The 26,446-nt window shown below is 46.6% G+C and overlaps 1 protein-coding gene across 1 annotated transcript in view; it reads left to right on the forward strand.

The window, feature by feature from the left end:
* The window catches only part of MEP1B (meprin A subunit beta), a 263,585-nt gene that overhangs the window by 229,044 nt on the left and 8,095 nt on the right, over positions 1-26,446 (forward strand). The window contains exons 13-14 of the mRNA XM_069220087.1: positions 14,961-15,138; positions 18,091-18,295. Of these exons, the coding sequence (XP_069076188.1) occupies positions 14,961-15,138; positions 18,091-18,295 (383 nt within the window). The remainder of the gene's footprint in view (positions 1-14,960; positions 15,139-18,090; positions 18,296-26,446) is intronic.

Raw genomic sequence — 26,446 nt, forward strand, 5'->3', positions numbered from 1 at the left:
GTAGAAAGCAGTCAGGTGAGTCCTTTAGGCAGCCAGGCAGTTCTTCTTGGCAGGATGCAGGTTCTGGTTCAGGTTTCTTGTCCAGCAAGTGTCTGATGAGGTAGGGCAGAGGCCCTGTTTTATACCCAAATGTGCCTTTGAAGTGGGGGAGACTTCAAAGAGTGGCTAAGAAGTGCACCAGGTCCCCTTTCAGTTCAATCCTGTCTGCCAGGGTCCCAGTAGGGGGTGTGGCAGTCCTTTGTGTGAGAGCAGGCCCTCCACCCTCCCAGCTCAGGAAGACCCATTCAAAATGCAGATGTATGCAAGTGTGGCTGAGTACCCGGTGTTTGGGGTGTGTCTGAGTGAATGCACAAGGAGCTGTCAACCAAGCCCATTCAGATGTGGATTGTAAGGCACAGAAAGATTTAAGTGCAAAGAAATGCTCACTTTCTAAATGTGGCATTTCTAGAATAGTATATTAAATCCAACTTCACCAGTCAGCAAGATTTGGTATTACCATTCTGGCCATACTAAATATGACCTTCCTACTCCTTTCAGATCAGCAGGTACCACTTCAATACTGTATGAGGGCAGCCCCAATGTTAGCCTATGAAGGGAGCAGGTCTCACAGTAGTGCAAAAACGAATTTAGGAGTTTTACACTACCAGGACATGTAAACTACACAGGTACATGTCCTGCCTTTCACCCACACAGCACCCTGCTCTAGGGGTTACCTAGGGCACACATTAGAGGTGACTTATATGTGGAGAAAGGGGAGGTTTAGGCTTGGCAAGTACTTTTAAATGCCAAGTCGAAGTGACAGTGAAACTGCACATACAGGTCTTGCAATGGCAGGCCTGAGACAAGGTAAAGGGGCTACTTAAGTGGGTGGCACAACCAGTGCTGCAGGCCCACTAGTAGCATTTAATCCACAGGCCCTAGGCACATATAGTGCACATTACTAGGGACTTATAAGTAAATTAAATAGTCCAATCAGGTATGATCCAAGCTTACCATGTTTAAAGGGAGAGAGCATATGCACTTTAGCACTGGTCAGCAGTGGTAAAGTGCGCGGAGTCTAAGATCCAGCAAAAACAGAGTCCAAAAAGTGGAGGGAGGCAGGCAAAAAGTTAGGGGTGACCACCCTAAAGCATGTCAGGTCTAACATGTGTCCCCCCAGCTTAAAGTGGGGAGAGCTACCCGACCTCCTGGGAGCTCTCATCGCTAAGGCGGAAGTATCTAGAGAGACCATCAGCGTTGGCGTGGTCAACCCCTGGGCGATGCTCCACCGTAAGGTCCATCCCCTGTAGGGAGATGGACCACCTCAAGAGTTTTGGATTCTCACCCCTCATCTGCATGAGCCACCTGAGGGGCCTGTGGTCTGTCTGAACCCGAAAGTGAGTCCCAAACAGGTAGGGTCTTAGCTTCTTCAGTGCCCAGACCACAGCAAATGCTTCTCTCTCAATAGCACTCCACCTTTGTTCCCGTGGTAATAGTCTTCTGCTAATAAAGACTACTGGTTGGTCTGAGCCCTCCTCATTTAGCTGTGCTAGAACCGCCACTATGCCATGCTCTGAAGCGTCTGTCTGCAAAATAAACTCCTGGGAGTAGTCAGGGGCCTTGAGCACGGGGGCCGTGCACATGGCTTCCTTCAGAGAATCAAAGGCTTTCTGACAAGCCTCTGTCCAATTCACCAACCTAGGTTGTTTCTTGGAAGTGAGTTCTGTCAAGGGTAACACAATGGTACCATAGCCCTTGACAAATCTGCGGTAGTATCCTTTGAGGCCTAAAAAGGCTCTCACCTCGGTATGTGTTCTAGGTGGTTGCCAGGTCTTGATAGTCTCAATCTTGGCCTTGAGTGGCTGCACCTTGCCACCACCTACTAGGTGTCCCAAGTACACCACGGAACCCTGCCCAATCTAGCACTTACTAGCCTTGATAGTCAGGGCTGCCTGTTGCAGAGTCTGAAGCACCTCCTTGAGGTGGAGCAGGTGTTCCTCCCAGCTGGAACTGTAGACAGCTATATCGTCCAGGTAAGCTGCACAGAAGGCATCTTTACCAGCTAGGACCCTGTTAACCAACCGTTGGAAGGTAGCGGGGCATTTTTCAGCCCAAATGGCATCACTCGGAATTGGTAATGGCCATCCGGGGTGGAAAATGCTGATCTTTCTTTTGCCCCCTCAGTCAAGCCGATCTGCCAGTACCCTGAAGTAAGATCGAACGTACTCAGGAACCTGGCAGCGCCTAGCCTGTCAACGAGCTCATCAGCTTGGGGGATAGGGTGAGCATCAGTCCGGGTGACTGAGTTGAGACCCCGGTAGTCCACACAGAACTGGAGTTCTGGCTTCGCACCTGGGGCAGTAGCCTTAGGAACCAATACCACAGGGCTGGCCCAGGGACTACTGGATTTCTCAATAACCCCTAAAGTCAACATCTTGGAGACCGCCTCCTTGATGCTGGCCTTCACCTTATCCGACCACCTGTAAATTTGTTTTTTTACAGGGGGACTGTCACCTGTGTCAATGTCCTGAACACAGAGGTGGGTTAGTCCAGGAGTAAGGGAGAACAGGGGGGAGAACTGCTCTAACGGCTCATAGGAGTCCCCTCTCTGGGTTAGAGTCAGGGAGTCAGAGAGAATGACACCCCCCACTGACCCATCCCCTTCTTTGACAGCGAGGAGGTCGGGGAGAGGTTCACTCTTCTCTTCCATGCCCTCATTTGTGACCAGGAGCATACTGACCTCAGACCTCTCAAAGTGAGGTTTGAGCCGGTTGTGATGGAGGACCCTTAGGGGGTGCCTAGGGGTCTTGAGGTCCACTAGGTAAGTGGCTTCCCCTTTACGCTCCTTGATCTCAAAAGGGCCAGTCCAATGGTCCTGGAGAGCCCTGGGCTCTACTGGCTCCATTACCCAAACTTTGTCTCCATGTGAGAACTCAACTAGAGCGGCCTTCTGGTCATACCACTCCTTCATCACCTCTTGACTGGCTTCGAGGTTACTCTGGGCCTGCTTCCAGGAGCGTTGGGTTTGGTTGCGGAGGGCCAGCATGTAGCTGACCACATCCTGGGGAGGTGACTGGGGAGCTTTCTCTCAGCCTTCCTTAACAATGCTTGGGGGTCCCCTGACAGGGTGACCATAGAGAAGCTCAAAGGGGCTGAACCTCACCCCTTTCTGGGGCACCTCTTTGTAAGCAAACAACAGGCAGGGTAAGAGGATGTCCCACTTACGCCTCATGGCATCAGTCAGGCCACCAATCATACCTTTCAGGGTCTGGTTGAACCTCTCAACAAGCCCATTGGATTGAGGATGATAAGGGGTGGTAAACCGGTAGGTCACCCCACACTCATCCCACATGGTCTTCATGTATGCAGACATGAAGTTTGTGCCCCTGTCAGACTCGACCTCCTTAGGGAATCCCACACGGGTAAATATTACCAACAGGGCTCTGGTCACCACCGGTGCAGTCACTGTTCTCAGAGGGATTGCCTCTGGATAGCAGGTGGCATGGTCCACCAAAACCAGGATAAACCTGTTGCCCAAGGAAGTTTGGAGTCCAAGGGACCAACAATGTCGATGCCCACCCTTTCAAAGGGGGGCCAATGACTGGGAGTGGGATTAGGGGAGCTTTAAGCCGTTTCCCTGTCTTCCCACTAGCCTGAGAGGTGGGACAAGCTCTGCAGAAGTTATCTGAGGCTGTCCTCATTCTGGGCCAATGAAAGTGGGTGTCAAGCCTGTTAAAGGTCTTCCCTTGGCCCAGGTGTCCTGCCAGGGGGATATCGTGAGCCAGGCCCAGTAGGAAGTTCCGGCAACACAGGGGGACCACCAGCACACGGGGTGCCCCAGGACCTGGAACCTTATGCTCACTGTAAAGGAGATCATTCTCCCAGTAAATATGGTGAGTGCCAGAGGCGTCACCGGCTGCTTGGGCTGTGGCCTGTTTCCTCAGACCCTCAAGGGTGGGGCATTCCTTCTGCACCTTGCAGAATGCTGCCTTGGTTGGCCCTCCCTCTACTTGGCAGCCAGCAAGTTCAGGTAGGTTACCCAGGTCAGTTATGTCCTCCCCAGTTGGCTCAGGGGCCTCCTCCTCCTCAGGGGCCTCGTCCACCACCGTGGGAACATTGGAGGTGGGTTTCCCGCACCTCTTACCCTTCTTCTTGGCAGCTGTCTGGGCCATCTTTCCAGGCTCCAGACACCCTTGACTCCCTTCCCAGGCAGCCATGGACTGTGTGGTCATGCAGACCCACTCAGGTAACCCTAACATCTCCAGGTGAGATCTGAGCTCCACTTCTTTCCAAGCAGTAGGCTCAAGATCATTGCCTAACAGACGATCTACAGGCATGGCAGGACTCACAGCTACTTTCAGAGTACCAGAGACCCCCCCCCACTCAAAGGGAACCAGAGCCACTGGTAGGTGACTCTCACAATTGTCAGCGACTATGACCTGGTGGAATGTATTAGGGACTATCTGCTCTGTTGACACCAGCTGACTCTTGATAGTAGTCATACTGGCTCCTGTGTCACGCAGAGCCTCCACCTTCTGCCCATCAATGGTGACCCACTGCCTGTACTTGGAAGTATTTCGGGGCATGTGGGCTTTGGGCACCATTTCTCTTTCTTCCAGGGACACTAGGGAAATCTCTACCTGCTCCCCAGAGCTATCTGGGTCCATCTCCCCCCGAGCGCTACACTAGTCAACCCAGGTGTCTGTCTGATAGTGGACGGTGCCCTCTTGGAGCACTGGGGGTCGCTTTATAGTGACCATACTGGTAACACTCCATGCATTTGGGGTTGGATTTCCCTGATTTATCATATGTCCCTGGCTTTTTCCCAAATCTGGAAAAGGAAGGGTTGCCACCCCCTCCCTGGGAATTCTTTTTGGGGCCTTTTGAGAGTTCCTTATCTGTAAGTTTATCTCCCCCCTCTTTCTTCTCTTGGGAACCCTGACCACCTTTGTGGGTGTCCCCCCCAGGTACCTTTTTGAACACTCTGGTGCTAACCCAGAGGTCCGCCTCCTCAGCAAGCTTCCTAGGATCAGTCAGCTTACTATCTACCAAGTGCTGGCGCAACTCTGGAAAAGTAGTATTGAGCATATGCTCTCTCAGAATCAAGTCATATAACCCTTTATAATTATCTACTTTGTTGCCCCGCACCCATCCATTCAGTGCCTTACTGGAAAAGTCAAAGAAATCTACCCATGTTTACGTGGTTTGTTTGGTGCTGTCCCTGAACCTCTAACGGTATCCCTCAGGGGTCAGCCCAAACTTGGCAAGCAAAGCGGCTTTCTGAAGTGGGTATGTGTTTTGATCAGGTTGATCCAATGTGAGAAGTGTGTCCCTCCCCAATGGTGGCACATAACCCCACATAGCTACCCCCCATTGCCCTTCAGGAACCTCATGAGCCCTTAGTGCAACTTTATAAGCAGCTAACCATTTATCTATGTCATCTCCCACCACAAAACTGGGCACCACATTTTTGGGTATACAAACATTCTTTTCTCCAGCAGGTCCTGTCTGTATACAAACAGAATTATTTTTTGTGCAGGAAGGGGTGCCTTTCTGCCCAAAAATAATCCTTAATGGCATTTTCCTCTTTCTATGTGTGCTGCAGAATGCAGGACACATAAAAAGAGGAAATAAGGAGAAATGAAAATATTTTTTCCTTGTTAAACCTCTGTTGAGATGGCGTACCATTTTGATGCATTCCCAGCTTTTGTTATTCTTAGTAAATCTGGGAATGCACCACAATCCACGAGTAGATGAGAGGCCTTCTGAATGCAGAGTAACAGAAGGAAGCAACTTGCACTGCTGTGTGTTACTCTAGATTTACTAAGCCATGCAGAGTCATGAAAGGTGGCTTTGTGTGGCTTAGTAAACCTGACTTAAGGGCTTGTGTCATCTTGAATGACACGAGAGCAACACAAGCCCTTAGTAAATCTGGGCCTTGGTCTCTGAAGTAGAAATCTAAATCTTTTAGTGGGGCAAGGTCCAAGGCTGTGACAGGTGAGGATCCCATGAAGTCAGATGCGTCTTCTCAGGGCTCCCTTTGAAACTTTTGGTTTTGGTGCCAAAAGCTCTAAGCGGGACAATGCAGGATTTTGAGACCGCTGAGAGTGCTTCGCAAGTCAGATAAATTTCCCTTCTCCAACTGATGTGGGTTTTACGTTTACACGCAATCACATTTCTAGAAGTCAGAATTGTTAAATGTGGCCAGACAGGTCTCTAATAGGGCAGACACCTTCACCTCAAGGCCCTTCTCAACCTAATTTCAGTGTGGCAAAAAGTTCAGAGCCAGAAGAACCATCTTTTCTTGCCCATCTGCGTTAAAGTCTTTATGGGCAATTCTCAGCGCCCTGTCACAGTCCTCCAGAGGTGGAAATAATTGCTAAATTCCACTTTTTTACAACTTCTGACAAGTTATTTTTCTGGTCAGTACTTCAGCCCCTCAGGGCAAGCTTTCAGGAATGACTTATCCCTGCAGCCAGATCTCCTGCAATGTCCATCCTCTTTAGTCAGATGGGCCCTCTTGGAGTTGGCGTTCATTTTGCTTTTTGTAGCCCTAAAGCAGGCAAACCAAAAGCTAACCACTTGACCCTTGAAGAGCAGTTGTACTCCTTTGAAATCAGGAGTGAGAAGTTCTTCAGTGAGTTCTCTTCTTCCAGCAGCAGTCAGGAATCAAGAGTCTTCCATTTTCCAACAGGGCCATTTTCTTTCAGTGGAGTCTTCCCAGGTCAGGTTGTTGGTGGTTGAACTGCCAGATGTATCCTGTACACTAGGCCCCAGTGATTTGGAGAATTCTATGACCCAATCCTAACTATTTTCTTATCACAGTTCCCCTACCTCCTTTTAGATCACTTTCTCTTTGGCATGCTGTAAAATTACACAGGAGCCCTTTTTCAAGATGGCATAACACTTCTGTCACCAGACAGGTCTATCTTCAACTTTTTGGCCACTCCCTTATTTAGGTGAGCTCTCCTCCCACCCCAAAGAGTCCACACCGTACTTTTCCTCACTCTGCCTGGCACTTGGTTGCATAGGATGGTTCTGTGAATGAATAGTAGAAGCCTCCCTGACATCTCCAAGTCATCAAAGGTAGTGCTCAGTCTAACCTAAGTTCTGACAACTGTCACCTCCCAAAGAGCTAATCTCTGCTTAGTGGGATCAGATGAAAGCTGGTGTCTTTTAAGACAGAGATGTTACCTCAAGCTGCCAGGGATATGTATTAATCTCTAGAGGTATGAGGACAGGCAGCAGGAGCATAACAGGGGTCCCTGCAGCCCCTGTGGTGGTGGGGGGTGGGGGGTGGCAGGCTTAACCATACCAGATGGGGACCTTCAGCTCCCACTGAAGCGAGTGTGGAGAGCCCCTTTAGCGTTTCTTGCGGGGGGCCCTCTCAAATTTTGTTACGCCACTGACAAGCAGAACTAGCTTTAACCCAATTCTGTCTCAGACAGCCTAAAGCACATTTTTACTTTTCCACTTGTTACTTTTCCGCTCGAGTTATTATAAATGTGAATTCACCATTAAGCTAGAAGACAAAACTCTATTCAAATTCAATGAATGCCTGCTCCAGCCAGCAGAGTGGGTTGATTTAGCCTGCTGGATACTTCAGCTCATGTCTGCCATGGGACCGCCTTTGCTTGCCCTGTTCATCCAAGAACTGTGGCCCATATTTATACTTTTTGACGCTAAACTGCGCTAACGCAGTTTAGCGTCAAAAAGTTTTGCGCCGTCTAACGCCATTCTGAAGCGCCATGCGGGCGCCGTATTTATGGAATGGCGTTAGACGGCGCAATCAGACCGGCGCTGCCTGGTTTGCGTGGGAAAAAACCACGTAGACCAGACAGCGCCGGCGTAGGGGGAAAATGGCGTATGGGCGTCTTAAAATGGGGCAAGTCAGGTTACGTCGAAAAAATCGTCTTAACCCGACTTGCGCCATTTATTTTCGACGCCCATCCCCCATCAACATGACTCCTATCATTGTAAAGATAGGAGTCATGCCCCCTTGCCCAATGGCCATGCCCAGGGGACTTCTGTCCCCTGGGCATGGTCATTGGGCATAGTGGCATGTAGGGGGGCACAAATAAGGCCCCCCTATGCCACCAAAAAAAAATATAAAAAATAAAAAATTATACTTACCTGAACTTACCTGAATGTCCCTGGGGTGGGTCCCTCCATCCTTGGGGGTCCTCCTGGGGTGGGCAAGGGTGGCAGGGGGGGTCCCTGGGGGCATGGGAGGGCACCTGTGGGCTCATTTTGAGCCCACAGGCCCCTTAACGCCTGCCCTGAGCAGGCGTTAAAAAGTGGCGCAAATGCGCCGTTTTTAGCCACGCCAACTCCCGGGCGTCTCTTTTGCCCGGGAGTATAAATACCACGTAAAGGCCTGGGAGTCATTTTTTAGACGGGAACGCCTCCCTTGCATATCATTAACGCAAGGAAGGGGTTCACGCTAAAAAATGACGCACATTCCGGGAACTTTGGCGCTATTCGCCTCTAACGCCATAGTATAAATATGGCGTTAGTTGGCGTTAGTTTTGCGTCGAAATTGCGTCAAAAAAAACGACGCAATTTCGGCGCAAACGGAGTATAAATATGGCCCTGTGTCTTTGATCCTGTAGCCACATTTTAGGTAAATTAAACTACACCTCACTACTTTTTGAGGCTGGTCAAAATGTGTTGGGCTAGCCTTACTGATTCCTGGACACCTGTTCTCATCCTACTGTTTTTTCCCATTGAAAAGACATGACCCACAACCTGTCTTTATCAGCATTAGAAAATTGAATTAAGCTGAGCCCTGCCAGTCAGGAAAAAGCAAACTACCCCCATCACTTTAAGGCTGTCAGCATGGTGTTGGGTTAACTATGAGGATTCCCTGTCCCATTCCACTGACCCTTCCCATTGCAAAATTAAGAACCCAAATCTTAAGCTTTGCCAGCCTGGAAAAATCCAGCTACCCACTACCACTTTAAGGCTAGTTGCAATGTCTCATGAGTGTATGACCAAAATATAATTGCAAAAACATTGTTTGACAAAAATATTGTGATATAGATGTTGTGACACAAGAATATTGTGGGACAGAATATCACAGGTAAGAATATAGGCGGTCATTCTGAACACCGCACCGCGGTCAAAAGACCGCGGAGGTGATTCTGAGATTTGCCCGGGGCTGGCGGGCGGCTGCCAAAAGACCGCCCGCCAGCCCAGGGCAAATCAACCTTCCCACTAGGATGCCGGCTCAGAATTGAGCCGGCGGAGTGGGAAGGTGCGACGGGTGCAGTTGCACCCGTCGCGTATTTCAGTGTCTGCTAAGCAGACACTGAAATACGTTGTGGGGCCCTCTTACGGGGGCCCCTGCCGTGCCCATGCCAGTGGCATGGGCATGGCAGGGGCCCCCAGGGGCCCCGCGGCACCCCCTGCCGCCATCCTGTTCCTGGCGGGAGAACCGCCAGGAACAGGATGGCGGTAGGGGGTGTCAGAATCCCCATGGCGGCGGAGCGCGCTCCGCCGCCATGGAGGATTCTGACGGGCAGCGGAAAGTCGGCGGTACACCGCCGGCTTTCCGCTTCTGGCCGCGGCTGTACCGCCGCGGTCAGAATGCCCGGCGGAGCACCGCCGGCCTGTTGGCGGTGCTACCGCCAACCTCCGCCATGGCGGTAATTACCGCCGGGTTCAGAATGACCCCCATAGTTTTTAAGTGTGTAATATTGTTATATACAATATTGATTTAATTGTGTATTGTTTTATTAGTTTGTGTGTTATAAGGTATTACAATGATACTGTTAATTATTTGTAATTTTTTTATTAGTACATTTATTTTTTTGCTTTGAGGATATATTCAAAGATTTGTAATTGTATTTTATTGTTTTAGTTTTTATTTCTTGCTGGTTTGTAGAAGGTAGGATGAGAATTGTTTTTATTGTAAAATTTACATATATTAAAAAATGTTTATTAATTATTTATTCAGATTTATAATTATGTAAGTTATTTAATTGCCTTTGATTAGTATATATAACTTTTTTAACATATGTTTCAGATTTCTAAAATATTTGGTATTTTTAGTGTAATTTGTTCTGCTGTATTTCATTTTTTAGTATTTTTATTTTTTGTGGATTGTGGTTGCAGGCAGGTATGTTTTAAATATATACATATATATTTAGGGTTGTAATTGGTAAATAGTTTAATTGGCTATTTTTTCAATGACTACATTAATTATTTGAGTAAATAAATATTTAGGTGTTTACAAAAATGATGAATGTTTATTTTTAAATATTTGTATTTAATACTTTAATTATATTGTGTTTCTTATATATGTCACATTTTATTGTATATTTTTTCGTTGTTTTTAGGGAAGTGTTGGAAAGTATTTTTAATATATTTAGTTTTTAATTCGTTTTCTTATTGGTATTTCTTTTGTATAAGAATTGGTAATAGTAATTCTGGATCATGTAAGCCCCCACACGTTCTTTGCTGCTGCTTAAGTTTGAATAACAATACTACATTTGACCATTCACAAGTTCAACTATTTCCCTACAGTTGCTTAAGATGAAATGGGAATAGTAAATGTGATCCTTCTGAAATATGTTGTTTTCACTACTGTTGCTTAGGTAGCAGTGGGAAAAGTTAAAGGGACCTCTCCAAAATCTAACACTTTCCCTACTGTTGCTTATGTTGGAATGGGAATAGTACATTTTATTTCTCCAAACGGTAACACCTTTTCTAAACTTTTTAATGCAGAAGTTGGAATATTTGTTTCTATTTTTCAATGTTTTTCAAAGAGTTTAATTATTCTTTAATATTTCTCATGGTTTAAGTCTATTAGTTTGGAGGTAGAATTTTAGATTTTTTTGTTTTTGAATTTGTATATTTTTAGTAATATTTGTGGGCCTTCTCACAATATTAGTTTTTAATTTGGTTTATTATAATTCATTTTTTATTTTAGTTTTAGTTTTTCAGATATTTGTATTTGGTTTCATTCTATAATTACATTTTCACTTTATAATTCTTTTTACTTTTTTGAGGTAATACGGATCTAAGGAATGCATTTTTAAAATTTAATTTTAATGATTGCATAATTATATTGTATAATTTTATTTTCTATTTAATGCTTTATGTACATGCTATATATACTTATATATTTATTGTTTTCAAATAATTATTATTTTAATTAATTAGAAATGTTTCGAATTGATTTAATTTATTTATTGTTTTATATTTGTATTTCTTTGTTTAAATTTAACAGGAGTATCTTTCTTCTACTTTAACTTGTTAGATTTAGTTTTACATTGTTTATAGTGTATATATATTCCTTTATATGTAACTTGCAAGTGAATTACGTTTTTTAAAAGTCATTATAATGTAAGATAGTTTTTAAATTAGATACTTACCTGTCATGTTGCTATTGTTGACCGCTATATTTTTGTACTCAATATTTTTGTACTTTACATTGTAAGTATGTAAAGTAGATATGTTTGTCCACGATAATTTTGTGAAGCTCTTTTTGTATCGTAAAATGTTTGACCTTGATATTATGTTGTGTAAGCATGTAGAGATACCCTTCCCGATTCCTGAGAAATGGTTCCATCCAACTGAGCTTTACCTTTGTAAACATATGGCCCATAATGTGCCTTTAGCTTCATTAGGGTATGAACATACCCCAACCCTGCCAGCCAGGACGAATCAAACTACCTCTTACCTCTTTGAGGCTGGTCGCAATGTGTCAGGCTATCCTTGCTGATTTCTTGGCACTTGGTAAAGATTTGCGGACATTTCAACGTAGGACAAACATTGATACACTTTGGATGGTGGTGTTTGCCCTGTGGTGATTGGTATTTTTTGTTTTTTTAGGGTGGTGCCCCTCCGTGCACCTGTTTCCCTCCCCACTCCGCCCGCAACCATTTCATCAACTACAATTCCAGCACTGTTTTGTAGTTGATGAAATGGCACTGTTTAATTAAGCGTTGCCCCTCTGCATAATTAATACAGGCCAAAGTCTGCATTCCCTTGGTGAGCAATCCTGCATAGGACTGCAAGGATCATATTGCAAGGATTTGACCAACAATCTGCCTTCATCTATTTTAGAAGATGAAAGCACACCGAGCTCTGTCTGGGGTAAATACACATTGCAGCTCATTTATGGCATATAACTTTCCATGCCACAAGTGCATTTTGGGCACCAGCTATCATGGTCTTAAATTGAAATTATATAGGCTGAAAAGGTAGTTATGGTGCGCAGCATGTGTTTTAGGGAGAAAGCACAGGCACTTTACTGCTGTTTGGCAGTGGTAAAGGGCAAAGAGTTCTACAGCTAGCAGAATTAGCCAGGAAAAATGGGTGGAACCACAACGAAAAGATCACTCCTTACAGGCTCTAAGGAACAGGAAGCTGGTTATGCAGACCAGAAAGGAAGTGGACAGCCTCCAGCTGCTTCTCGATACTTATGTTTACAGCAGGTTTGTTGAGAGTGATTGTGGTGAGACTCACTGTCTCCTCAAGTCCTATTTCTTGGTATTGACATAAAAGATAACCTGCACGTATGAAATCAGTGTTTTCCACCATACATTACTTTAAAAACCTCAGTAAGGTAGGTTTCAACATACTACCACTCCACCGATCGCAGCACATTCCCTAAGGCTACCACTTCCTTTACCACTGCTCCCACCCAGCACCAATACATGGTTGGAGGCAGGCAGTGGATGGATTGAGTAGATTACATGTTGCTTCCCCTAATGCCCCAGAGAGAATTGAGGGGACAGCAAGCACTGTCAGGGAGAGGGTAGGTTTAGAGCCCACTCGTCAAGCAGGTACACCAACACAATTGCCTTCTAGAAAATGAGGACTTGAGAAGGTGAGCAATGGGCAGCAATATTTGGGGCACTAGCTTAGACCCACGGACAATTTAAGATGGCAGTCCTTCGATTGTCCTGCACTCTGCTCTTGGTACCCCCGACTACCTTAGTTGATACTCTTTAAGCTCCAGGAGCTCTGCTGCATTTCCAAAGACTGGTTAGGCAGCAGGAAAGCTAATGGGTTGGCAGGTCATCTTGTATTACATCTTAGAGCAAAAGTATAACCATGCTAAATAGGTACACCCTTATTTTGTCTCACAATCCCTGTGTTGTATCCATCCGAAATAATTGACACAGAGCTCCTTCACAGATTTAGGGCCTTACTTAGAGTACAGCAGATAGGATACCCAGACAAAATGAGACTGGCATTAAGTCCGACTTATTACAAGGGCCATAGGAATTAGTGTACATTCAGTACTGTGGACGAGAGCTCGGCTAAATTTGCAACAGAGTATCCAGTACGCCAACCCTATAGAAGGCCCTAAGACTGTAAAGCATAAACTCTAAATGAAATACCTTTACTTTACACCACAATAAAGGAACTTTATTTAAGTCTGGTAGCGCCTGCTTTGGATCATGCTTTGGTTAAGATTATATGGCGCAGCAGCTGTTTTTTTCCACAGCGATGTAGGCCTATGGGTTACTTCATCTCATGGGAACAGTAGGAAGAAGATGCCCAGCCTTGCTAACTTGTGATGTAAAAGAACAACATGCCGTTCATCTATGCATTCATGGTCCATGCACTCTTCAGTCACATCAAGCTGTTCATACAACCTCACGTTCACCCATCCACAAAACCACAAGCTTTCCATTCAATGACGAAGCACTATCTCTTATGTAATAGTCAATACTTGTTTTATTCTTGCAAACGAGTTTTAATGTCAGAACTAGTCTGTACTAGGAAAGCGGTTCACAAACGTGTTCATGATATTGTGCATAACTACGTTATGTGATTACATAGACCAGTGGCGGCCGGCAGCTTTGGGAGGGGGCGGGCGGGGCACACACACAAACACACACAGACTCATTCTTTCACTCTCACGCACGCACGCACGCTCATCCATTAAAAACACTCATTCCATTCAAACATACACGCACGCACCAAACATTAATTTTACAAGATCACACACATTCATTCTTTCACTCACACACGCACGCACGCACTCACATCCATTAACAACACTCATTCCATTCAAACATACACGCACGCACCAAACATTAATTTTACAAGATCACACACATTCATTCTTTCACTCACACACGCACGCACGCACTCACATCCATTAACAACACTCATTCCATTCAAACATACACGCACGCACCAAACATTAATTTTACAAGATCACACACATTCATTCTTTCACTCACACACGCACGCACTCACATCCATTAACAACACTCATAACATGCACGCGCGCACCAAACATTCAATGTAAAACATAACACACATACATAAACACACACACTTACCTTAAGCTTCCGGGTCCCAGGAAGGTTGGGACTGCTGCCTTCCCTCACTGGCTGACCTAAGGTCAGCCAATGAGAGAAGGCAGCAGTCCCAGCCTCATCACAGAGTGGGATGGGGTCAGTGAGACTGCTGACCCCACCCCACTCTGTGACGAAGTGTCACTGATTGACACTCGCCCTGGGCACTTCAGGGCTTAAACCTGAAGCGCCCAGGGAGAGTGTCAATGGGTGACACTTTCCTCGTCACCCAGGGGAGGGCCTCGAGGCACCTTTGCTGGGCCAAGGAGGTCACGCCCATAAGGGTCGTGATCTCCTCAGCCCAGCAAAGTTCAGCTCAGGCAGCCAGGAGTCTGCGCAAATCGCGCATGTCTGCTCCTGGCTGCCTGACCTGAACATGAAGAGTGTCTGTCAGGCTGACCTTTCTTCAGCCTGACAGACACTCTTCATGGGGTGGGGGGGCGTGGCCCCTCCGCCCTAAAGGACGGGCCGCCACTGACATAGACCCATTCCGTTGTGATTGAAATACTGTTTGGAAAACTATGGCTGCAAATGTCGTAAGTATTTATGTTGTCACAGTGACATTACAAACTTGCTATGAGTGACAGTACCAATAGTTCTACTGACTGTTTGTCTAAAAGCAACGACTAAAAAAAAAAATATTTTTTTTTTCCGTAGATGTGTCGCACTTAACAGCTACTCAGCCCATCCCTAGCACTACCGTTGGAACATCTGCTATAACTACACCCCGAACACCTACTATAACTACAACCCATCCATCCGAGGCAACTTGTGGCGGTCATACGTGTGAAAATGACGGGCTTTGTATCCTCGAGAATCAGAAACCAGTTTGCAGGTAACGCAACAGTGCATCTTTTTTCACACACTTTACCGATCTTTAGTGGTTTGTATAATTATATGTTCAGAGACGGAGGAGCGTCGCCCCACTGGATTGTGAGGAAAGGGAAAATAAAATGATAATAACGCAATGCTATTATAATTTTATTTTTCCTGGGGGTAAGGGGCGGGACTGTGCTGGAGAGAGGGGGCTGGAGGAGGACTTTTGCTGCACAAAGTGCGCATGTCTGTTTAGCTGGCTATGTTGGGAGCCGCCCAAACAAACATGCGCACTTTGCATGTTCTCTAACTGGCTGTATTGCACAGCCGAGTGGAGAACATGCCCAGGCTCCCACTCCCAATCTGAGCGGCGAAGCAGGCCGCTCAGACCAATCACGACACTGCTGTCATGCTGGTGACAGGAGCGTCGTGATTGGCAGGGAGCCTTTGTGAGCCAGGAAGAGGATGAGGACGGAGGGGAGATGAACGCATCTCCCCCGAAGGTAAGCTTTGTAAAAAAATATATATAGATATATTATCCCACTCCTCCCCCGCCCCACAACCCCGTTGAGTGGCAGACGCCACTCACTATGTTGTCAGTTCCGATCAGAATTGTGATGCAAAATGCAATTTGCATACTGCTCATTTGCAGATTAAAGTTAGCACAGGGCGCAGTAATTAGCTGGTGTGCAATGTCCAACCAGTTCTGAGTTTCCCAACTGGAAATATGGTATTTCACACAAACTGCATTGAACCCATCCATTCCTGAGAGAGACTGCAAAATGACATTTTGGGCATCTATCCTTGCTTTTTACAGCAGGTTTTACTTGCTGTGAATTGATGGGACAAATACACTTGAAATTCCATTATGTGTGCCAACAGAAGTTTATACTTCAAACAAGATTTCTAACTTGACTATAGTCACAGACAAAGTATCCCCATTTAGATTCAGGCATCCAATCATGGGCCAGAGCAGGCGAAGACTCTCTTATCGAGAAGGTCCAAAATTGAGAGCGGAGTAAGATTACATGGTCTTTACTGTGCCGGCTATGTGTGAGCATTCAGGCTACACAGAGGTTTTTCTATATGGGAGCCATGTTCTGAGTTTAACAATTTCAAGATGTCAGAACACTGGTATTTAGGTCTTTCCCTGAAGCACCAAATGTATGCTTTGTTGCAATATTCTGCAGTATCTGTGAACCTGCACTCACATTTGCTGTGAAATCAGCAAACTTAGGTACTTAAATATTATCGTATAGAAGTTGTCAATCTAAATACGTGTTATTTTATAATTTTTTTACAAATACAAGTCACTAAGCTTCATGAAGTAGAACCCGATATGTTGGCTCTGATTTTTTTAACAATGAATAATGACCAATACAGTCCGGATTGCACATACTGCAAACAAATAAACTAATGCATTAATAAATGCATATTTGGAAAATCATGGCATAAGCTGCATTTGTTCCAAATAGTATCCTAGGATTGAGTTTGTATGCATGCATCATTAAATAACACTAGTTACTGTTAGCCCACTGCTGTATCATGCAACAGGCAAGATGTTCTGTATGATGAAAAAGGTGAATTTAGTTAACGGGATAAGTACCATTGAGAGCTAGGAGGGCAGACCACAAGCAACGGTATAAACAAGAGGAGAAAGTATGAAACAAGATCACCTGCAAACTTTCCTTCCACCTTTTCTCATGGAATCCAATGTAACGAGATCGTGTTAGATGAAGAAACAGAAGTAAATCAGGCAGACTTTCAAAATCCCTTAACACCAGAGACTGGGAGCAGAGGAGGTTCTTTGTCTTTCACCTGAACTGAAGTGCTAACAAACTATCAATCACTACCCAGCAAAGTGTCACCAAAGATATCACCAGAAGACAACAGGAGATTTGGCCACGAACACCGACAACATTCATAGATGCTTTTCGGTACTTTACTTTTATCGTGAATGTTGCCTGCTTGTCCAGATCCCAGACAATCCACTTTAGTAATCACTAGTTGAACTGTTTCTTTCATTTGACTCTCTTTCAGGCTATTTTAGGGTAAATGTTCTCGCTATTGTTGTACCATTGGTGCTCTAGCATCAGTGGCATGTTTCTTTGGAGAGCGTGTCAGACCGGCCTTATCACCTTATCTCAGGGCTCTCCAACTGCTAATAAATATTATCGCTGTGGTCACAGTGACACATCAGACTAGATAACATGGTGATCAACCTTTGCATGATTACCAGTGGAAATGACGTGGCGCATCAGCAGTAATGTATACAAAAATATTTATCAGTTTGGAATGTCTCAGTATGGGTAGCACATAACAACCATAGATGCAATGCCTGTGGCATAAAGGTACTAAATAATATGTCTGCGCAGTGCACCATGATCTATCATTGAAATATGAGCTTTGAATATATTTTGTAAATGTAATCATTTTTCTCCAAACATCAGTGTATGTGTTCTGAAAATACAGAAAATTTTAAAATGTTATATACTTATAGTAAACCAAGCAAAAGCTTCAGATTTATAAGGCTGGTATCAAGAGAGAGGAGATACTTACAGGTAGCCAGAGAGCTAGCAGTAGCTTATGAGCTACTCGTTTTGGAGATGTGTGCCACAATTATGACTAGAAACTATGATTGAGGGCGAATGAGGATGAGGCATTAGAATATATTTTTAAGATCTCTATACCCTTTTGTCTTGGATTCTGACGATGGCACCATTTTGTTAAAGATCACATGGAGTGAGATGGTATTCACATTCTTATGGAACTATAGGCACTCAGCAAGCAAAGCACAAGACATCTGCAGCATTTAAGTGCAGAACTTCAAATCACATTTGCAATTGAAGCATTTTTGCATCCTATCCTCTCGCATTTCAGGACTACAGGTTTCTGTTCGAAATTAAATTAAGAAATGCTAACGGTACTGTTGCATGGGGTGTTGCAGTTTCAAGATGTTTTTCTTTTATAGATGCAAAGTGGGGGTAGACTGGTGGTATGCTGGTGAAAGGTGCGAGAAGAAGGGCTCTGCCAATGATACGGTGGTCATTGCGGTTTCCGCGACGGTTGCTGTGTTTGCTGCTATGCTCATAGTCACAATTGTGAGCGTCTGCTGCCTGAAGAAGAAATACAAGAAAAAGATGATGGCAAGCAATCAAGGCCTTTCGTTAGCAAATGTAAGTAAACAATTTGTAATAACAGTACAATGGAATTGTTTCATATTTTAACTTCAATTTTTTATCTCATGAAATAAGTACCTCCTGATAGTGATGAAAGTCTTTGTAGTTCAGTGTAAGGTGCTAGTATAGCCGACCTGTACTACATTATACCCAGTAGCCTTTTACTCTAAACACACCGACTTTTTGGGGTATTTTAAATAAGGTGCTCCCATAATTTAAAAAGTGGACTTCGTTAGCCTTAGCTGGGAACTTGGGACGTTCTTCACACGGGTGTTTGTGCACCTCAGTTGAATATAGGTGCACAAACACTCATTTACGGGGATAAACCTACATTTCATATTCACAAAATGTGAATTTACACTCATAAAGGACTTTACCAAAACATGATATTTACCTATTGTTAGAAATGGGGTCTTTGGTTGGCAGTCAGGTTACTCCCTGTCCAAGCAAGGACCCTCACTCTAGTCAGGGTAAGTCACACACAATCCGATTTGTCCTGTGCCCACCCTCTGGCAGCCTGGCACTGAGCAGTCAGGCTTAACTTAGAAGGCAATGTGTAAAGTATTTCCGCAATAAATCATACAATAACACAATATAGCACCACAAAAATACACCACACAGTGTTTAGAAAAATATATAATATTTATCTGGATATTTGCAGATCAAAACGATAAAAGATGCAATAAGAGATTGTAAAGATATCACTGGAAAGTGATATAAAGTGTCTTAAGTCTTTATAAAACAAACAAAGTCTCTTTCAAGCACAAAGTACCTGGTTTGGAGTGAAAAATCTCCGCAAAGGGCCGCAGAGGAGGAGATGCGTGGAAAATGGTGTGTGCGTCGGTTTTGCCCCTTCACACACAGACTTGCGTTGTTATTTTTCACGCGGGGAAGACGTTCAGTTCAATCCTGTCTGCCAGGGTCCCAGTAGGGGGTGTGGCAGTCCTTTGTGTGAGAGCAGGCCCCCCACTCTCCCAGCCCAGGAAGACCCATTCAAAATGCAGATGTATGCAATCGAGGCTGAGTACCCTGTGTTTGGAGTGTGTCTGAGTGAATGCACAAGGAGCTGTCAACTAAACCCAGCCAGACGTGGATTGTAAGGCACAGAAAGATTTAAGTGCAGAGAAATGCTCACTTTCTAAAAGTGGCATTTCTAAAATAGTAATATTAAATCCAACTTCACCAGTCAGCAGGATGTTGTATTACCATTCTGGTCATACTAAATATGACCTTCCTACTCCTTTCAGATCAGCAGCTACCATTTCAACAATGTATGAGGGCAGCCCCAATGTTAACCTATGAAGGTAGCAGGCCTCACAGTAGTGTAAAAACGAACTTAGGAGTTTTACACTACCAGGACATGTAAACTACACAGGTACATGTCCTGCCTTTTACCCACATAGCACCCTGCTCTAGGAGTTACCTAGGGCACACATTAGAGGTGACTTATATGTAGAAAAAGGGGAGTTGCAGGCTTGGCAAGTACTTTTAAATGCCAAGTCGAGGTGACAGTGAAACTGCACACACAGGCCTTGCAATGGCAGGCCTGAGACAAGGTAAAGGGGCTACTAAAGTGGGTGGAACAACCAGTGCTGCAGGCCCACTAGTAGCATTCAATCTACAGGCCCTGGGCACATGTAGTGCACTCTACTAGGGACTTACAAGTAAATCAAATAGTCCAATTTGGTGTGATCCAAGGTTACCATGTTAAAAGGGAGAGAGCATATGCACTTTAGCACTGGTTAGCAGTGGTAAAGTGCGCAGAGTCTAAAAGCCAGCAAAAACAGTGTCCAAAAAGTGGAGGGAGGCAGGCAAAAAGTTAGGGGTGACCACCCTAAGGTTGTCAGGTCTAACATGTGTCCCCCCCAACCTCCTGGGAGCTCTCATCGCTAAGGCGGAAGTATCTGGAGAGACCATCAGCATTGGTGTGGTCAACCCCTGGGCGATGCTCCACCGTAAAGGCCATCCCCTGTAGGGAAATGGACCATCTCACGAGTTTTGGATTCTCACCCCTCATCAGCATGAGCCATCTGAGAGGCCTGTGGTCTGTCTGAACCCGGAAGTGAGTCCCAAACAGGTATGGTCTCAGCTTCTTCAGTGCCCAGACCACAGCAAAGGCTTCTCTTTCAATAGCACTCCACCTCTGTTCCCATGGTAATAGTCTTCTGCTAATAAAGACTACTGGTTGGTCTAGGCCCTCCTCGTTTAGCTGTGCTAGGACCGCCCCAATGCCATGCTCTGATGCATCTGTCTGCACGATAAATTCCTTGGAGTAGTCAGGGGCCTTGAGCTTTCTGACAAGCCTCTGTCCAAGTCACCAACCTAGGTTACTTTTTGAATGTGAGTTCTGTCAAGGGTGTCACCATGGTTCCATAGCCCTTGACAAATCTGTGGTAATATCCGATGAGCCCTAAGAAGGCTCTCACCTCTGTTTGGGTTCTAGGTGGTTGCCAGGCCTTGATAGTTTCAATCTTAGCCTGGAGTGGCTGCACCTTGCCACCACCACCTACTAGGTGTCCCAAGTACACCACGGAACCCTGCCCAATCTGGCACTTACTGGCCTTGATGGTCAGGCCTGCCTGTTGCAGGGCCTGAAGCACCTCCTTGAGGTGGAGCAGGAGTTCCTCCCAGCTGTCACTGTAGACGGCAATGTGGTCCAGGTAGGCTGCGCAGAAGGCATCCTTGCCAGCTAGGATCCTGTTAACCAACCGTTGGAAGGTAGCGGGGGCATTTTTCAACCCAAACCCGGAATTGGTAATGGCCATCAGGTGTGGAAAATGCTGATCTCTCTTCAGCTCCCTCAGTCAAGGCGATCTGCCAGTACCCTGATGTGAGATCAAAAGTACTGAGGAATTTGGCAGCTCCTAGCCTGTCTACGAGCTCATCAGCTCAGGGGATGGGGTGAGCGTCAGTCCGTGTGACTGAATTGAGACCCCCGTAGACCACGCAGAACCTACGTTCTGGCTTGGCATCAGGGGCAGTAGCCTTGGGTACCAGCACCACAGGGCTGGCCCAGGGATTGCTAGACTTCTCAATAACCCCAAGAGCCAACATCTTGGAGACTTCCTCTTTGATGCTGGCCTTCACCTTGACTGACAATCTGTAAATTTTGTTCTTTACAGGGGGACTGTCTCCCGTGTTAATATCATGGACACACAAGTGTGTGCATCGAGGGGTGAGAGAAAACAGGGAAGAGTACTGTTCCAGTAACTGGTAGCAGCCCCCTCTCTGGTCTAGGGTCAGGGAGTCAGAGAGAATGACACCCTCCACTGACCCATCACCTTCCTTGGCAGCGAGGAGGTCAGGGAGAGGTTCACTCTCCTCTTCCGCCCCCTCATCTGTCACCAGAAGCATGTTGACTTCAGACCTCTCAAAAGGAGGCTTCAGTCGGTTGACATGGAGCACCCTTAGGGGGTTCCTAGGGGATTGGAGGTCCACTAGGGAAGTGGCCTCCCCTGTCCACTCCTTCACTTCAAATGGGCCAGACCAGCAGTCCTGGAGAGCTCTAGGCTCTACTGGCTCCATTACCCACACTTTGTCTCCAGGGTGAAACTCTACCAGGGTGGCCTTCTGGTCATACCAGCGTTTCATTACCTCTTGACTGGCCTCAAGGTTACTCTTGGCCACTTTCCAGAAGCGGTTCATCTTGTTGCAGAGGGCCAGCATGTAGCTGACCACATCCTGAGGGGGTGCCTTTGGAACTTTCTCCAACCCCTCCTTGACAATGCTTAGGAGTCCCCTGACAGGGTACCCATAGAGGAGCTCAAAGGGACTGAACCCTACCCCCTTCTGGGGTACCTCTCTGTAAGCAAAGAGAAGCCATGGTAAGAGGACGTCCCACTTACGCCTCAGGGCCTCAGGGAGGCCTGCGATCATGCCTTTCAAGGTCTTGTTGAATCTCTCCACAAGACCATTAGATTGGGGGTGATAGGGCATGGTGAACTTGTAGGTTACACCACACGCATCCCACATAGACTTCATGTATGCAGACATGAAGTTAGTGCCTCTGTCAGACACTATCTCCTTTGGGAATCCCACACGGGTAAGTATCCCCATCAAAGTTCTGGTCACCACCGGTGCAGTTACGGTCCTCAGAGGGATTGCCTCTGGGTAACGGGTGGCATGGTCCACCAAAACCAGGATGAACCTGTTGCCTAGGGCAGTTTTGGGGTCCAATGGACCAACAATGTCGATGACCACCCTTTCAAAGGGGATGCCAACGACAGGAAGTGAATCAGGGGGGCCTTAACCTTTTTTCCTGTTTTACCACTGGCCTGGCAGGTAGGACAGGATCTACAGAACGCATCTGAGTTTGTCCTCATTCTGGGCCAATAGAAGTGGGTGACAAGCCTGGCAAAGGTCTTGTCTTGCCCCAAATGTCCTGCCAGGTGAATGTCGTGAGCCAGTCCCAGTAGGAAGGTCCGGTAACACTGGGGGACCACCAGCGCACGTGCTGCCCCAATGGCCGGAACCTTAGGCTCACTGTAGAGGAGATCATTCTCCCAAAATATGTGGCGGTCGCCAGAGGCTTCATCTGCTGCCTGGGCTGAGGCTTGCTTCCTCATGCCCTCTAGAGTGGGACATTCTTTCTGCACCTTGCAGAATTCCTCCCTGGTGGGCCCACCCTCAACTTGCCAGCCAGCAAGCTCAGGTAGGTCACCTAGGGCGGCAATGTCTTCCCCAGTTGGCTCAGGGGCCTCCTCCTCAGGAACCCCCTCAACCACTGCGGGAACTTCTGGGACCGGTTTAACTTGCCCCTTGCCCCTCCTCTTGGCAGTTGTCTGGGCCATTTTTCCAGGCTCCAGACGCCCTTGACTTCCCGCTCGGTCAGCCATGGACCGTGTGGTCATGCAGATCCACTCAGGCAATCCTAACATTTCCAAGTGAGACCTTAGCTCTACCTCCTTCCAGGTAGTGTGCTCAAGGTCGTTGCCTAACAGACAATCGACAGGCCTGGCAGGACTCACAGCTACTTTTAGAGTACCAGAGACCCCCCCCACTCAAAGGGAACCAGAGCTACCGGTAGGTGGCTCTCACGATTGTCGGCGACTATGACTTGGTGGAATGTATTTGGGATGACCTGCTCTGCTGACACCAGCTGACCCTTGACAGTAGTCATGCTGGCTCCTGTGTCACGCAGAGCCTCCACCCTTTGCCCATTGATGGTGACCCACTGTCTATACTTGGAAGCATTGGCAGGCATGTGGGTTTTTGGCACCATCTCTGCATCCCCCAGGGACACTAGGGTTACCTCTGTCTGCTCCCCAAAACTGACTGGGACCATTTCCTCCCCGAGCGCTATGCTAGCCAACCCAGGTGTCTGCCCTCCTTTGTGGGGCTGTGCCCTCTTGGGACACTTGGAGTCACCCTCAGAATGCCCATACTTATTACACTCTGCACAGTGGGGTACAAACCTCCCTGTCTTATGGTCAGTAAAACCTTTCTTTTGAGAATCAGAGCGGGACTGGTTACCACTACTCCCTTGGGAACTATTTTGGGGGCCTTTTGAGAACTCCTTGTTTTTAAGTTTTTCTCCCCCCTCTTTCTTCTGATGGGAACCCTGACCACCTTTGTGGGTGTCCCCCCCAGATGCCTATTTGGACACTCTGGTATTAGTCCAGAGGTCCGCCTCCTCAGCAAGCTTCCTGGGATCAGTCAGCTTACTGTCTAATAGGTGCTGGCGCAACTCTGTAAAACAAATACTGAGCATATGCTCTCTCAGAATCAAATTATACAATCCTGTGTGATCATCTACTTTGCAGCCCCGCACCCATCCATTCAGTGCCTTACTGGAAAAGTCAAAGAAATCTACCCATGTTTGTGTGGGTAGTTTGGTGCTGTCCCTGAACCTCTGACGGTATTTCTCAGGGGTCAGCCCAAACTCGGCAAGTAAAATGGCTTTCTGAAGTGGGTATGTGTTTTGATCTGGTCTGTCCAATGTGACAAGTGTGTCCCTCCCCAATGGTGGCACATAGCTGTACCCCATTGCCCTTCAGGAACCTCATGAGCCCTTAGTGCAACTTCATAAGCAGCTAACCATTTATCTATGTCATCTCCCACCACAAAACTGGGCACCACATTTTTGGGTATACGAACCTTCTTTTCTCCAGCAGGTCCTGTCTGTATGCTGCCACCATTACTGCTGGATTCAGACTGTCTTGCCTTAAGATTCAGCTCCTTGAGACTCAGTTCATGAGCCAACAAAAGTTTATTTTCAGCCAAGGCTCTCTCAGCTGCTTGGGCTTCTCTCTCTACCCTTCTTTCCTCCTGTTGAGCCTCAATTTTCAGTCTTGACATTTGCAATTGGAACTCCCCCTCTTCTCTCCTTTCCTCTGTGGAGAGGCCTTGCTAAGACACACTTCTCCCTGGTCTGGAAGGGGGCACAAATGCAGTGGTAAAATCATCCACTGATGGCAAAAAATCTTCTGAGGGGCCATCTTCTGGCTCCTCTTCCTCAGCATCCTCCTCTAAATGGGCTTCTGCCCAGGCCCTCAGCGTCACTTGAAAGTCCTCCTTTCTGGAGGCCCCTTGGGTGGATACACTCATCTCCCTGCAGAACACTTTTAGCTGTTTGACAGTATATGTCTCCAACAGGGCTAGGTCAAAATCTCCTGCTTGAGACCCAGCCTGAGACATGTTGAGTGAGGAATTAGGTTTAGAAAATTGTCAGGTAAAAACGAATTTGAAAAAAGAGATAAAAATCAAGTTGACCTTCAACTGTGGGTAGATAGTGAAATACTTAGCTACTGTATGTCACAGCACAAATACAAGACCTATCCTCACCGCTGATCACCAGTGTTAGAAATGGGGTCTTTGGTTGGCAGTCAGGTTACCCCCCCCCGTCCAAGCAAGGACCCTCACTCTAGTCAGGGTAAATCACACACAATCCAAATTATCCTGTGCCCACCCTCTGGTGGCTTGGCACTGAGCAGTCAGGCTTAACTTAGAAGTATAAATCATACAATAACACAATATAGCACCACAAAAATACACCACACAGTGTTTAGAAAAATATATAATATTTATATGGATATTTGCAGGTCAAAACGAAAAAAGATGCAATAAGAGATTGTAAAGATATCACTGGAAAGTGATATAAAGTGTCTTAAGTCTTTAAAAAGCAAACAAAGTCTCTTTCAAGCACAAAGTACCTGGTTTGGAGTGAAAAATCTCCGCAAAGGGCCGCCGAGGAGGAGATGCATGGAAAATGGTGTGTGCGTCGGTTTCGCCCCTTCACACACAGACTTGCGTCATTATTTTTCACGCGGGGAAGATGTTGCGTCGATTTCCAGCGCACGGACAGGTTTCCTCTGTGGGTCGCAGGGTTTTCAGATGCCCCGGGGTCTGTGCGTGGAATCCTGGCCTTGTTGTCCGGCTGCGCGTCGTTTCTGTGGGCTGTGTGTGGAATTTTTTCCCTCACGACAGGCGCTGCGTCGATTTCCCCTCTGGAAGTCGGGCGCCGTTGTCCAGGCGGGCCGTGCGTCGAAGTTCCGGTCGCACCGCAGGTGCTGCGTCGATCTTTTACTCACGAAGTTGAGCGCCGTCTTTCCGGTCCGGTGTGCGGTGAATTTTTCACAGTGGAAGAAGCTGTGTGTCGAATTTTTCGCCGCACAAGGAGTCCAGTTGCAAGAGAGAAGTCTTTTTGGTCCTGAGACTTCAGGGAACAGGAGGCAATCTCTATTCAAGCCCTTGGAGAGCACTTCTGCACAAAGCAAGAGAGCAGCAGGACAGCAGGGCAACAGCAAGGCAGCAGTCCTTTGTAGAAAGCAGTCAGGTGAGTCCTTTAGGCAGCCAGGCAGTTCTTCTTGTCAGGGTGCAGGTTCTGGTTCAGGTTTCTTCTCCAGGAAGTGTCTGAGGTGGTAGGGCAGAGGCCCTGTTTTATCCCCAAATGTGCCTTTGAAGTGGGGGAGACTTCACAGAGTGGCTTAGAAGTGCACCAGGTCCCCTTTCAGTTCAATCCTGTCTGCCAGGGTCCCAGTGTGGCAGTCCTTTGTGTGAGAACAGGCCCCCCACTCTCCCAGCCCAGAAAGACCAATTCAAAATGCAGATGTATGCAAGTGAGGCTGAGTACCCTGTGTTTGGGGTGTGTCTGAGTGAATGCACAAGGAGCTGTCAACTAAACCCAGCGAGACGTGGATTGTAAGGCAC

This window comes from Pleurodeles waltl, chromosome 2_2 (assembly GCF_031143425.1).
Source record: "Pleurodeles waltl isolate 20211129_DDA chromosome 2_2, aPleWal1.hap1.20221129, whole genome shotgun sequence".
NCBI lineage: Eukaryota > Metazoa > Chordata > Amphibia > Caudata > Salamandridae > Pleurodeles > Pleurodeles waltl.